This window comes from Elgaria multicarinata, chromosome 4, assembly GCF_023053635.1.
Source record: "Elgaria multicarinata webbii isolate HBS135686 ecotype San Diego chromosome 4, rElgMul1.1.pri, whole genome shotgun sequence".
Taxonomy (NCBI): domain Eukaryota; kingdom Metazoa; phylum Chordata; class Lepidosauria; order Squamata; family Anguidae; genus Elgaria; species Elgaria multicarinata.
In genome coordinates, this window is record NC_086174.1 from 70,695,335 (window position 1) to 70,709,284 (window position 13,950).

The 13,950-nt window shown below is 41.3% G+C and overlaps 1 protein-coding gene across 1 annotated transcript in view; it reads right to left on the bottom strand.

The window, feature by feature from the left end:
• Positions 1-13,528, bottom strand: part of TIAM2 (TIAM Rac1 associated GEF 2) — a 100,128-nt gene extending 86,600 nt beyond the window's left edge. The window contains exons 1-4 of the mRNA XM_063124527.1: positions 13,450-13,528; positions 11,840-13,012; positions 7,544-7,979; positions 2,343-2,515 (exon numbers count right to left, since the gene is read on the bottom strand). Of these exons, the coding sequence (XP_062980597.1) occupies positions 2,343-2,515; positions 7,544-7,979; positions 11,840-13,006 (1,776 nt within the window). The 5' untranslated portion in view covers positions 13,007-13,012; positions 13,450-13,528. The remainder of the gene's footprint in view (positions 1-2,342; positions 2,516-7,543; positions 7,980-11,839; positions 13,013-13,449) is intronic.
• Positions 13,529-13,950: the final 422 nt, after the last annotated feature.

Here is a 13,950-nt window from a genome sequence, read left to right on the forward strand (position 1 = left end):
AATAAAAGGTTTCTGCTAAACTAATGTCCCCTTGCAGAGCTGGCAACTGTAATTACTAGTAATGTTTACTCTTTATCTAAAGAGGAAGAACTTTGTATAAAAGAAGAAATTCATCACATGACACTTGGCTGCAGGGATGGCAATTACATAACCTGTCATTAGTTTAATTTTAAAGAACCGTACAGAATGTAAGTTACATTTGGAAGTAACTGAGAGAAAAATAAGGTGACAACTTCAACGGCTGTCCATAGCAGTTTATGCACACCTCCTAATTCTTCTACAGCAGCATTCTACAACGTACTAAAGGCCTCTTCACCCTATATGCTTTCTGTGAAAGAAAAATAAACATTTGAAGCAGCCCTTGTTTGCATAGAAGTATGCCTACCCATTATTGTATGCAGAAATAGATGCACTTATAAGCAGGCTTCCCCAACTTGGTGCCCTCCAGATGTTTTTGCCCACAAACCCCATCATCCCAGACCATTGATGGCAGGCACTGATGGGAGTTGCAGTTCAAAATATCTAGAGGGCACAAGTTTGGGGAAGGCTGCTTATCAGGATACTTAACTCGCAAGCCATATATTAACAGCTGGTAGAACTACAACTGCTCATGGAAAATATATGGAAGCATTTCTATGGGTCTACATGTTGTGCGTGACTCAAGGATGCCACCACAAATAGCATCCCCATATTGAATTTGCCCTCTCCCCATAATGTCTAGAATCACTTAGGGTGCAATCCTATCAAGATGCCCATCAGCCTCTGAACTCGTAGGCTGCCAGGCATCCTGTGCAGAGTGGGATGGGTGCTGAGGCTATCTTTGCTTCGGCACTGCTCCCACTCTGCACTTTTGCTAGATGGGTTTTTTCGCCCATTTAGCTGGGGCTCTGCAAAGTGGAAGTGAAGGAGGCTGGGGAGGCTGGAGGAATAACGGGCTCAAGTTAAAGGAAGCCAGATTCCAGCAGGACATCAGGAAAAACTTCCTGACTGTTAGAGCAGTACAACAATGGAATCAGTTACCTAGGGAGGTTGTGGGCTCTCCCACACTAGAGGCCTTCAAGAGGCAGCTGGACAACCATCTGTCAGGGATGCTTTAGGGTGGATTCCTCCATTGAGCAGGGGGTTGGACTTGATGGCCTTGTAGGCCCCTTCCAACTCTGCTATTCTATGATTCTTTGTAAGCCAACCTCTCCAGTCCCCTCCCCTCCCCACCCATAGAACCACCCCTTTCCCTCCTCTCCAAGGTCACCTTTGTGACCTCTGAGAGGCAGCTGGAGTAGTTATCTCTGTACCGGCTTTGAGGGGACAGGAAGCTTGGACTCCTAGGTCCAAGGTCAGAGTGCTCCCTCCAGCATCAGATCCAGGAATCCAAACTATTCTATTTTCCCCCAGACGCTGTCTGAAGCCATCAGCTTGCTCTCTTATTCTGAATTGGGACACCATACATATGGGTTGGGTCCAGATTTATTTATACTTAGAATGGCCCACTGAAATCAGTGGGACTTAAATTAGTCATGACCCATTTAAATCAACGTGACTTAATATGACTAAGTCTGGATCCAACTCAGTCTATTTCTCTAAGCCCACTATTATGCCAATTATGTGGCACAAAGGAAGTGACGTTTCCATATCACAAGATGGCTCAATTCAGACAACATGTTTCTCAACGATGTTTGCAGAAATGGCTGATGGGATACCATCAGGAGGACCAGGGGAGGAGAGAGGGCCGAGAAACTCAATCAAACATTATGATGGATTTTGCTCAACTCCACAGTAGACCACAGTCATACAAAGTGGAGTTAGAACAAGTTGTGTGGGCAGTACCCCCTAAAAACTTAACCGCTGTGTGGAGTTTCACACTTCATTGATTAATGTGTTCTCTGTACTAAGCCAATATGTTATCCTACACCCTATATGGAGAAGGGAAATAACTCAACACAAGGATACCATTTTCACTGGCATTCCCATGATAGCAGTAACATATATGTTTGCCCTGTGCTGCATAAAATGTAGGTGAATATATCAGATAAATACAACAAAAGTAATTTCACTTCAAAGAAGAATTCCAGAAATGAGTGGTAATAGTTAGCCAATCAATTGGTTAAATTCCTTTAAAAGGTATTCTCAATTAATTGGGCAGCATTTTTTTAAAAAAATAAAAAAAGTACTTACAAAAGCCACAGGTGGCAGAAGGAAGGGAGATAAGGCCATGTCATTTGGCAATCTTCCCGCAAGCACTTTTGCAATTCTGAGTTTAGTGGTTCTGTGTTTTAACTGCAATATGGCAAAATATCTTATAAAAACTTAACTTCATTATGGATGAACAACAAGCAGAAGAATACCTGGAATAAGTAGACATCTCCAAAAGAGTTGCTGAGACAGAAAACATTCTCCTTCTTGGGGTGCTCTGGACAAGACTGCACTATACTGTCTTCTGCAAACAGAGCATATCGAGGTGAGCTGTTCTGCTCCATGGAATTCCTCCCATAAGTCTCATAAAACAGCAGGGTGCATCCTTTATAAAAGGGAAAAAAATGAGGTCCTGGTTTATTGGTTTCCTAACCAATATCCTCCTGGAATACAGTATTAACACTGGACAGTCAGAATTAGGAGCGCCTGTCCACATTAAGATTATCCAAATAATATGAACCGACAGTGACCCAGCTCATATTTCACCTGCAGAATATGCAATACCAATAGTTGAGGGAAAAATTCAACCACTGAGATACTGTGTTTAGAACTGAAAAGGGATTATAGTTGTACAACTTTATCCCAATCAGAAAGATTGATAAAACTCCAATAATCCCAGTACATGTCTATCTGGTGCTGTCATATTTTCAGTACTCTCCGCATCTTTATGCCCCCCTATTCTTTTCTCTGTCTACCCTTTGATTATAAAGGAGCATGTGGTATTCGTGGGAGCCTATTTTCCACTTGGCTCACTTGCCTGGGTGAGTTTAGATGAAAATGTTTTGTGACCACCAGTTACTACAATTACTAGCAGTGACAATGCCTTTCCATGGCAGTGACAATGCCTTTCCATGGCTTCTTCCCAGCAGGCTTCACTAACTGGATGCCGTCCAGATATTTTGGACTACAACTCCCAGCATTCCTAAACATTGGCAATGCTGGCTGGGGTAAATGGTAGATGGCTAGAGTAGATGAGGTATAGTCCAAAATAACTGGAGGACACCAAGTTGGGCAACGCTGAACTACAGCAATATTTGAATTCAGGAACACAGGTGGAACTGACACAGTTTAACTGTCATGGCTGGACAATGCTTGAATGTCTTTATTTACTGTTTACAAAAGCATTTTATACAGCTTTCCCTGGTAAGGAACCATGTCAAAGGTCATGCCCATATAAGAACATAAGAAGTGTCATGCTGGATCAGACTGAGGGTTCACTCTATTCACACAGTGGCCAACCAGCTGTCACCCAGAGACCAACAAAGCAGGACATGGTGCAACAGCACCTTCCCACCCATGTTCCCCAGCAACTGGTGCATATAGGCTTACTGTTTCTGATACTGGAGGTAGCACATAACCATAAGGGCTACTAGCCATTGATAGCCTTCTCCGCCAAGAATTTATCCAACTCCCTTTTAAAACCATCCAAATTGGTGGCCATCACTACGTCTTGTGATAGTGAATTTCATACTTTAACTATAGTTCATGAATCCAAACATTATCAGAGCAGCATGAGCTGAAGATACACTGTGTGTGATGTAATTGACAAGGAACACCCCCTTCAAATACCAGTACTATATTTAAAGAGGTGTTTTTTTAAAAAAATATCAAACATTTTAATTGGATATTGTGTGTTCCCATGTGAGTGCTCACTCAGCATTGTTCTTTTTAAAGTGTTTAACCTGGATATATACCCTAGCATTTTGTGAGCCTTTGCTTAGCTATATAGTAATTTGTAGTCTGCACACTCTCCTTCTTCAACATTAAGTTTTTTTAAAAGGTAGTCAGGTAAACATCAGTAAGACTATCTTCCCCAACATATTGTGAGCAGAAGAGACAGCAGGCTATTCTATTGAAGAGAGACTTGTGGGGCCATCACATAAAAATTAAAATGTAGGTGTGTCCCACCTATGTTTTAATGGGTACTTAATGTATGGAACTTAATTCGTACTTAATGTGTGAAAAAGCTCACAGTATATAATCTCAAACTCTGCTAAACAAGTCCCAGGAACATTATTTGTTAAAAGATTTTGAGTCCTGCTCAAAGCGACCAAATGATTTCAAAAGATTTGGGAACCATTTCTCTCTCTCTTTCTTTATTTGCTCAAAAGGAATCTCTCAGTAGATCCATGCATATCCTTGTTTGTAAAAGATGTCTATGCTGGAGAGGACATAAACGCTGCTTCAAAAGAAATGGCACCACTGCCTTGTTATATAGATAAGTTCAAAATAATGTCAAATGTGTTGAAAACTATCCAAAGAGAGTATTTGTGTTTGAAACAAAATGATAACTTACCACGGTGATTTTATTTTGTCATTTTATGTGGGAGCTATTAGATATTTTTGTTAAGAAACAAATAGCAGTCACAATCTCCATCCACAGATGAGATGAGACAACCTTCTTCTGGCTACTCCCCAGGGCCAGATTACAGCATATGTGATATGATCAGAACGTGGCTGGAATGTAGTACCCTTGCCCAGATAAATTAATTAGGCAAGACAGATGGGAAGGAAAAACATTCCATGTTAAAGGAATGGTCTTGATGGCCCTTTAAGCACTGCTGAAGTCTCAGAACACCAATCAATTCACTTTTGGCAGGTAACCAGATGGTTGTAATCTTTCCTTTTATTGATAAATTAAACTCAGCTCACAAGAAGGCATGGAAAATAAAACCACCACCACAACATACTGTTTTTAGTTGCTGTGTGTTACTTTTAAGCCAAAAATGCAAACTTGTAGCCATTTACATGTTATGAGCACACCAGTCTGGCAAACTGAGTTTCAAGTGTATGACAATATGAGTAAGTTGAAAGCAAAAGGAGTTCTGCCATAAGGGAAGATAAACTGTTTTAGCAGCAGGAATCACAATAAAGCCCAGAGCAGGAACAGACAGCAATTTCAGTAAAGTCACTTGTGATCTTGTACAAGCATTTTGGATGCACATGCTTTGTCTTGAGGCACACTAAGCTTTCATCTGTAGTACAAGGAGTCCCAGGAGAGGGCGGGCAAATTGGATACATATTTGTGCTACAAGAAACCAACAAGGGCAATAGAAAACGCATTACTTATTGTTCCTTTCATTTTTACAGAGGCTGCCAGTAGGCCTGATCTATCATTTAAGGGCCTTCGTCCCATAGGAAAGAAAGCTTTCTTTCTACAGCACCATGTACATTGATGGTGCTATATAAATAAATAAATAAATAAATAAATAAATAAATAATAATAATAATAATAATAATAATAATAATAATAAAGCTGATCTGCACCTCTGACTTATAGGGCTGCAGCATTAACCTGTTTATTCATTTTCACTACTTTTTGGCTTGTTTGGGAACAGCCGTCACTCAGTGGTAGAGCACAGGCTTTACATGGGGAAGGTACCAGGCTTTGATCTTGGAAATTGCTGCCAAGCCATGTAGACAATACTCAGATGAATTTGGTGTAAGGCACCTCCCTACTTTCTTAACAAAACCTTATTTTTCATCCAGCATTTAATAAAACCAGCATTTCCACCTTTTTAGGCATTGTCAATATTTATTGTACAGCATTAGTATTTATCTACTATGTTTCAAAGTAGCCAAATCTTGTTTAATAAAAATTTCCCCCTTTCTCCCCCTCTCCAGCATTATAACATGCGGATGGCTTATCTTTTTGCACTTATTTGCAGTAATGTGTGCTGAAGGACAAAAACTGCAAAGAAAGAACTGAAAAAAGGTCACCTGCTCTCCAAGTAAATTATTCCTAATCCACATTTTAAATACATTTAATTTCTTCCAGCATTGTTCTTGGCATCCATTTTCAACGTATCCAGAAATTAATTTGAGCTAGGAGTCATTAAGGTTTTGCCGCGTGACATGACTTCAATACTAGACATCAGCCTCGGCACAGGTGCAAGAACAGGGTGCACTGAGCGTATGCAGAGTATCTTTCTTTCAATGCTAAGTAACCATTCTAAACATCTGGATTTTGGAACAAGGCTTCCAGGTCAGAAGGGATGGCTTTCAAGCACACTTGAGTTGTAAGGAAGCAAGAAAGCAGGCCACACATGTTGGACTGAACGTCTGCTCTCCCAGGGGTCCTAATTGCATGGAAGCTTATGCACAAGAAGCAGCTCACACGTAGGCTTCTTCAGTACGGAAATCTACGCAGGGCATCATGGGTAAGTGCAGCTGGGGGCTCACATCCATGATCCCCCTGAAGTTGCTTCTCCTTTTCACCCCTGTAACCTGCTTGTTCACCTGCCTCTCGTCCTGGCCCAGTGAGGAGGAGGAGGAGCAGCAGTAAATGCCACTGCCTACTTGGTCCTGGCTCTCTGGCTATCAAGCAAGCAAGGGGTAGCAATGATGAGAAAGAAGGTGAGGAGCAATAGTAGCTGGTGGCAATGACGTTGAGTAAATAGAGGTAGAGAACCACAATACATGGCTTGAGACCACAATGCCTGATGGAATGCCTTTCCCAATATGAACCTACCCGAACACTATGTTCAACATCTAAGGTCCTCCTCCAAGTGCGTACTCCAAGGGAAGCTCGGTGGGTGGCAACAAGAGAGAGGGCCTTCTCTGTGGTTGCCCCCCAACTGTGGAACAATCTCCCTGACAAAGCCCGTCTGGCACTGACATTGTCATCTTTTCAGCACCAGGTCAAGACTTTTCTCTTCTCCCAGGCATTTAGCAATATGTAATGAGCCTGGGTCTGTTTTTTGGCTCATTGTTTCTAAAGTTGTTACAGTGGTTTTAATTGTATGTGCATTTTGTATGTTTTTGTGGTTTTTAATTTTTGTATATTGTTTTTAAATGTTTTATCTTATGTGAACCGCCCAGAGAGCTTCGGCTATGGGGCGGTATACCCATTAAAGGTATCTTGCCCAAGGGCCTTCGCTGAGCTAGGACTGCATCCACGTGGGCACCTAAAGGCAGGGCCCCTACTGGGGCAGAACCTGCAGCACAGCCCCTTCCTCAGAAATCTTGTTATGCCCCCTCCCACAACTCATGCCTGAAGGGAGCTACTGTCATTCCTAACCTGCATGAATATCAGATGACCAAGACCCATAAAGCATCAGGCTCACTGCAGGTGTTTACCAACGACAAGGTTGCTTCACTCAATGTATTAATTTACACTCATCTCGTTTAAATGCTGTTCAAGAGAGGAAGCACATTTCATTCCTCCCTATCTGAAGGAACAACCAGGTGGAGTAGAAAGTCAGCGGGTGCTTCTAGCCAGAAGGTTTAGTGACACAGAGGGAAACGCCATGTAGTTTTGCAATCATCCTTTCTAGTAAATTAAAGAGCTGTAGAAGTGAATTTAAAATGCGCTGCCAATAAGTAACGGAGCCTACATTAGTTAAAATCATACCTTTTAGCGTTACCCAGTACTGTTTCCATTTCCTTCGGGTAACCAGCTCGAGCTTCTTCTCTTTCTGTAGGGTCACAAGAGGCTTGAAGAAGAGCCACCCAGCTTTGCGAACAACCCCTTGCTCTTTCTCATAAAGCAAATCTAATTGTTCCAAGGAGCTGAGTGACTCGCTGCTTGAGTCCTCGGTTTCTGTGGAGGTGTCTGTGTTTTCAATGTTGGTCCTGCTCAGGTCAAGCTCCCGCATGAAATTCTCATAAATGTTCTGTCTCAGAGCATCACTGCTGATTGCATTAACAGATTCACTTCTCTGGGGGAAGATCTGGCCAGAGCCAGGTGACCACAGAGATCCAGAGAAATGTGAAGGAGCAAGAGTGTCTGGGGAAAGACTTTCAATTCCAGTATCAAAGTACTCATTTGAATCTTTGAATTTTGGCTCCTAAGAAAAGGGGGAAAACAGCACATTTACGTTAACATATATAGTGATCAAATAGCATGGCACATAAACTGCTTCATAAAAGTTCATTGTTGCCCCAAGGGTCCTTGGTAGGGGTGGACGTGCCCCCCTCCACAGCCATTTTTCAGCAATAAGCACTTTTCCCCACTATACAAGTGAATGAGGAAATTGCTCCACTCACTTGTAGAGGGGGAAAATACCTTGGCAGGTGCCTCAGTCTGCCCTTGCAGGTACCCCCATTGGAGAGCCCTGTGCTAAGGTATGTTCATTACTGCTATTATTGTTATACCAACATGTTCTGACAAGTTTAAGGTGTTTATTATTCTATACAGAATAAATTCAAATGGTTGCAGCCAGATTCTTGCAGCAATATATATTTCCATTTTCCTGATTATCTGTTTTGAAAGTTTCATTTAAATGTATTATGTAACACTTCCTCTTTCTCTGGGGGAAACTGAGGCACCTTACATATGGTTTCCAGGTGATTCCCCCAACCAGGCATCTAACAGGGTCAAGCCCACTTAGCAGCAGAATTACATTCAATCCATCACCTAGGCTGTTTTTGTGTAGTTGGAGGAGTCTACAGGGTAGCAGATACTTACATTCCTAATGCTTAAGGATCATACGATTCTGCAACATCAAATGTTGCACCAGCCAGTGCACAGCGCTCCATAGCAAAATGCCTTGCCAGCTTGTTAAGCCTTGGTCTCAAGCTGCCAGCCCTCCAAGCTGCCAACTAAGCCTTACCCTAAGTGTGCACAGCAACATTTTCTCACTGGCGATGCAGTGACTTTTATTCCCAGTTCAGTCCCAAAGCCACTTCAAATTCCCTTCTGCCCAAAGCTAAGTTTCTGGGGAGCTTTAGGGAATGGGAAGGGGATAGCAAAGGTGGAAAATGGAGGCAGCGACAGCAGAGCAAGAGTTCCTTGAGCAACCCAAGACTTTACAAGCATTTGCTCCAAAGACAACCAAAGATGAACCCTTTGGGATGAACACAGGAATGCTCATACATCCCTAGCAGGAATGTATTACAATACCAAGACAAAAAAGGCAAGAAGAGACTATCCTCCAAAGAAGTTCACTGCAGTGTTTCTCCTTCCATGAGGCAACTCCCTTCACAAACTGTTGCTGTTGTTGTTGCTGCTGCTTTTTTAAAAAAAAATCAGCCCTGCAGGACGGTCCTAAGGGGGAGCTATAAAGGGAGCTGAAGAACCCGTTCTTCAATGCTAGCTGCAAGTGCATTTGGCTGCAGGGGAAAAGACCAGGGAAATGAATGAGGGATGGTGAAAGGACTCTGCTAAGAGGCAGAGAAAAGAATTAGAACAAACATATACAGAAGCAGGAAATAAAATATAAGTATAAACATGGCAGTGCCCATTCAGTCAGAAGCCCAGAATGGTGAGGGTGGAGGCAGCAGGACTGACACAGAGGGGTCTGTTTTATGGTTATGCAAGTGCTGTTTTGTCTTGCCTTTGTGTTTAATCCTTGCATAGCCCATGCTCACCAGGTTCACACAACATAATAACCCCTTGGGGGGGATTGCATATGCAATTTGGCACCCACAGGCACCATGGCTCATCATGGTTAAAAAATCCCACCATGAGCTGCAACATGTCGTCTTTACCTGGTCAGTGCCAGAGGCTGGCCTGGCAGCATAGTTTATCTGCTTAGGAGGGGAAGTGTTAGAAATTTGTTTGTTTTTAATAGGCAGAAACACCACCACTTCTTTTTGCTAGAGGCTACACTTCAGTTCTGATGCCCAGAATTAAATTCATAGTCACCAGACACCCATGGCGTATTGTTGGGTTATTTGAGGATGACATGACAAGCCATGCTCAACACACGCCACTGCTTAAACAAGACATGGTGGTGGCTTCTTTAAGCTTTGGTGATCATGCAAACCAGGCCAATATCTGTGGATTCCTGCTGGGAAAGGAATTTGATCCTTCCACAACTTCCAAAACTAAACATATATCATTCACTGTATACAAGGATCTTCATCTTGAATTTCTAGGATATGCTTTTCTAAGACATATCTTTGGAACAGCATGCTTGCTGTTTCAGCAACTCTAATTATCCGTTAGAACAAAGTTACATGTTACCCATTTGCACTAGCTGTGATTACATAAAGGAATTTTTATAAGAAGGGCAGAGAACTAAACTATTCAGAGTTAAATGCTTTACATATGATTTTAATTTTAAGTTTGGCAGCCCTATTTCCTAGATCTTCTACTTATATGTTGGTCTATCCAGAGCTCATTGCAGGACTGCAGTTTAAAAGGCTTGATAGGAGAAAATAATAATTACCCTCAACTCCTGCCATGATCTTCCAAAATAGATATCTTTGGACAAAGAGTTTGGTTCTCAAAGAGTTGAGAACCAGTTTTATTGGGAGGAGTATTTCTGCCTGACACTATTACGAAAATGCTTAAAATAGCACATGTGTATGTGTGGTGTAAGTCGTAAGTGAACAATTACCTAATGTTATTAAGTTCTGAAAGAAATATCTGAGGCAGCTGTTCCCAACTCCATCAGAAGATCCTCAAAATTGTTTAATGTTTTTCTCTGCTGATGTTTAAATAGCTTTAACAAAGGATTTGCTTTGTACATTTTAAAAAAAATCTTAGGGCAGAACAAATAGAACCAGTCTAACTTTGCCCTTAAAATGACACTTAACAAAAAGCTGGGTCATACTTTGGGAAGGATGACCACCTTCCTCCAACGTACAGCCAAAACAGCACAGACCCACAGTTCCAGCTGTCATCGGAAAAGGTCATTCTTCCCATGAAAAGGCCACTGCTAGCATTGTATATATTCAGTGTTATAAGGAGATGAGCCAGCTTAGACATACACTATTTATAGAACTCCCTTATTTTTCATAGATTCCTACTACCCATGTAGCAGAACAATGCTAATGTTTTAAAATTGTGGACTTCTTAATAGGTCAGTGGCGATGTACAATGTGCTACAAAACCTTCCTGGGCATAAGATCCTAGCCAAGAAATCCATTGCCTGTAGTAGCCAAAGAAGGGAAGAAGAAGTAACAGCAGAATTGTTTAGAAATAAACCCACTCTGTTTTCTTACTTCCAGGGGGAATAGATTTTTTTGCCTTTCAGGCAGCAGCAAGGATGGAGACAGATAAAATTAGATGAGTGGATGGATAGGTAGCATGATACAAAAAAGGCAGAAATAGGGGAAGAAATAAGGAGTGATTGCTGTGGTGATAGTGGAGAAAGCAGAACTACATGGAGTTAGTGACAGGACATATTAAAGTGGGGTATGGCTTTGCCATGGTATTGCTCTCTACCACACTTCTTTAATATAGTTTGTTATACACAAAAACACACACAGGCAACGCCAATACCACCTCATATGGTCCATTTTGTACTCAAATACACATGCAAAAAGATGTCAATCTGAGAGAAAAGCTGCACATGAAAATAAATAATCACATTTTTCTACTCAGCACAGGGAAGTTGAGCCCCAATTCTGCAAATGTGTATATTAGCAACCTTGCAGCTATTTGGTAAGAAGTTTTTCATATCAGATTATTCTGGGTACTCTGAAGAAATACCACCCCTTAAAAATGTCTAATTGAAAGGTTAAGGTAGAAATCTGTCAACAATTTTCAAAATAACATTGAAAACATACACAGTCCAGTTTATTCGACCATTCAGTACTGAAGTGGAGTGAATTATTTGAAGAGAAAGTCCCATTATTTATCCCCAAAAATGGTATCAGAACAAATATACTTAGCAGCAAAGCAAGTGGAGCACATACATTAATGGGAAGGATTTAAGACTCATTCTTCAGAAAAGACCTTCAGCTGAAAACTACATACCTGTAGCTTCCTCTTCTTTCTCGACAGGCTTCCTGTCCAATCACTGATCCGACGCATTCGGCTTTTTAATGTTTCCTTCTTTGTGGCATCCTCATTAAGAGTTGTAGATTTCCTGCAGGGAAGAGTGTAGGAAGAGTACTGTGGAGGTCCTCTGTTCTCGACATTAGAAGGAACATCTATGGCTGAGGCAAATGAAACACGGTTGCTTAAGCTGGCATGGGTATTGATATAATCTGCAGAAAGCCCAATATCGGAGGTCTGGCAGCTTCTTAGATTTGAATCCCTATATAAATCACGGAGGGAAGAGAGAGATGAGCTTTGGTTCAAAGGTTTCTTGCAATCATTCTGGGAAAAACCAACTTGGATGCTTGCATCTGGGGTACTCCTGGAGATGTATGACCCATCCAGCTCATTCATATCTCCATTATTGCCCCATGGAGCATCATACCATGAAGACTCTGAACTAATGGAGCTCCCTTTACTGGATCTAAGTCTTGAGTCAGTGGCTGACAGGTGATGGCTTTCAGCATAGTCAGCACTAGAAGTTTCCTTTGCTTCAAGCACATTATTCTTTTCAAACTCTGAAGTAGGAGAGTACCGTAAGAGTTGAACTGGTCCATTGGATTCCTCTCTAGAGACAGTACTGTTGCTGCTGCTGTTGTGAAATTCAACCCTCAAACACCCATCCAGCTTCCCCAGTGTCTTAATGAGAACTTTTGGACTCATTCTGTCATCAGATGGTGGGCTCTCCTTCTTCCCATAGCAATTTAAGAAGTGCCCATTACATTCCCTAGAAGCAACATGGGTGCTTGTAGCTTCAAAGTCAACGTAGCGAAAACCATTCTCCGGCAAAAATGCATTATTACTCCCTTGGCTGTAGGTCCCCAAGGTGTGAGTTCTATGCTTGGCATGGCTGCTGCTCTTAGAAACTGTGTCATTGAGTCTTGAAGAATAAGGCGGTGTGTTCTTGAAATGAGAAAGGCAGCTTCTGGCTAATGATCGGGATTTGTAATTGTTGCCACTGGTGCTGTGACTGCATCCATGTAAAGAGCAGGACTTCTCATCTTTACCATGAATGCTGCGAATTTTCTTCTGCTTGGTACCAGATGTAGAATTAGTGTGGCTTTTTGTACCCTGAAGGCTGTACTGGCTTTCTGAATTCCCCATCTTTCACTAAATTAAGAAAGTATATATAAACAGCAGTGGTTATTAAAACACTTATTCTAAACAAAGAAGAGTTTTAGTCTTACACATGAACTTCAGGAAACATTTTTTGACATTAAAATTTCACTTATTTGGATTTAGTTCTCTCCCCTATACTACTCACAACTTCTGCTGTATTTGGCCTGCATTCAGAAGTGTGCAATTTATATACAACATTAGCACAGAATGAAAACTTGTTATATATATATATATAAATAATAAGGTTACAAAGGAAGGCTCAATTCAGACATCACATCAAGACATAGTTTGTGGTAACCATAGTTGAAGATCCACATCATGGTTTGAACATTGCAACAAGTTCAAACCACTTTAAACCACAGCTTAAAGCAGTTCATGAAATCCTGCTAATCGGTTTGAAAATGAAAATATATCTGTATCAGACAAACCTGAAGGATCACTCAAAGGTGGGTCAAATTAGCAGTCTGTGTCCTTGACATTATCTTAACAGCTGATCATCAAATTTCCCCCAAAATCGATGGACTTTTAGGAATCCCTATAAAGCAAGGGTGAGAAATGTCTCAGTTAAGTAATTAAACACACACATCCATATTTTATTATGGCCACATTAGAGAGCAGACTAGTTATTGCCAGAGCAAAGAGTCAGGAGTATTACAGCCAGTATTTATATTCCATTGTTGAAACAGTGTTGAAATGACGCTGCAGTTTCTCAACTCCTCTTTAACAAATGGATTTCAGTGACAAATAGTTCTACCCTCGAAATAGTCCAGGATAAAGTATCAGATATGACTCTGATGTTTCAGATAATAATGCTTTTTAAAAACTCTTTACAATGCTTGAAGTTTTTCAACTGAATTAACTATGGGCTAATTCACAGGTAACACCAAAACTATGGTTTTGCACTGTGAAATCAAGGCCTGTGACCATAT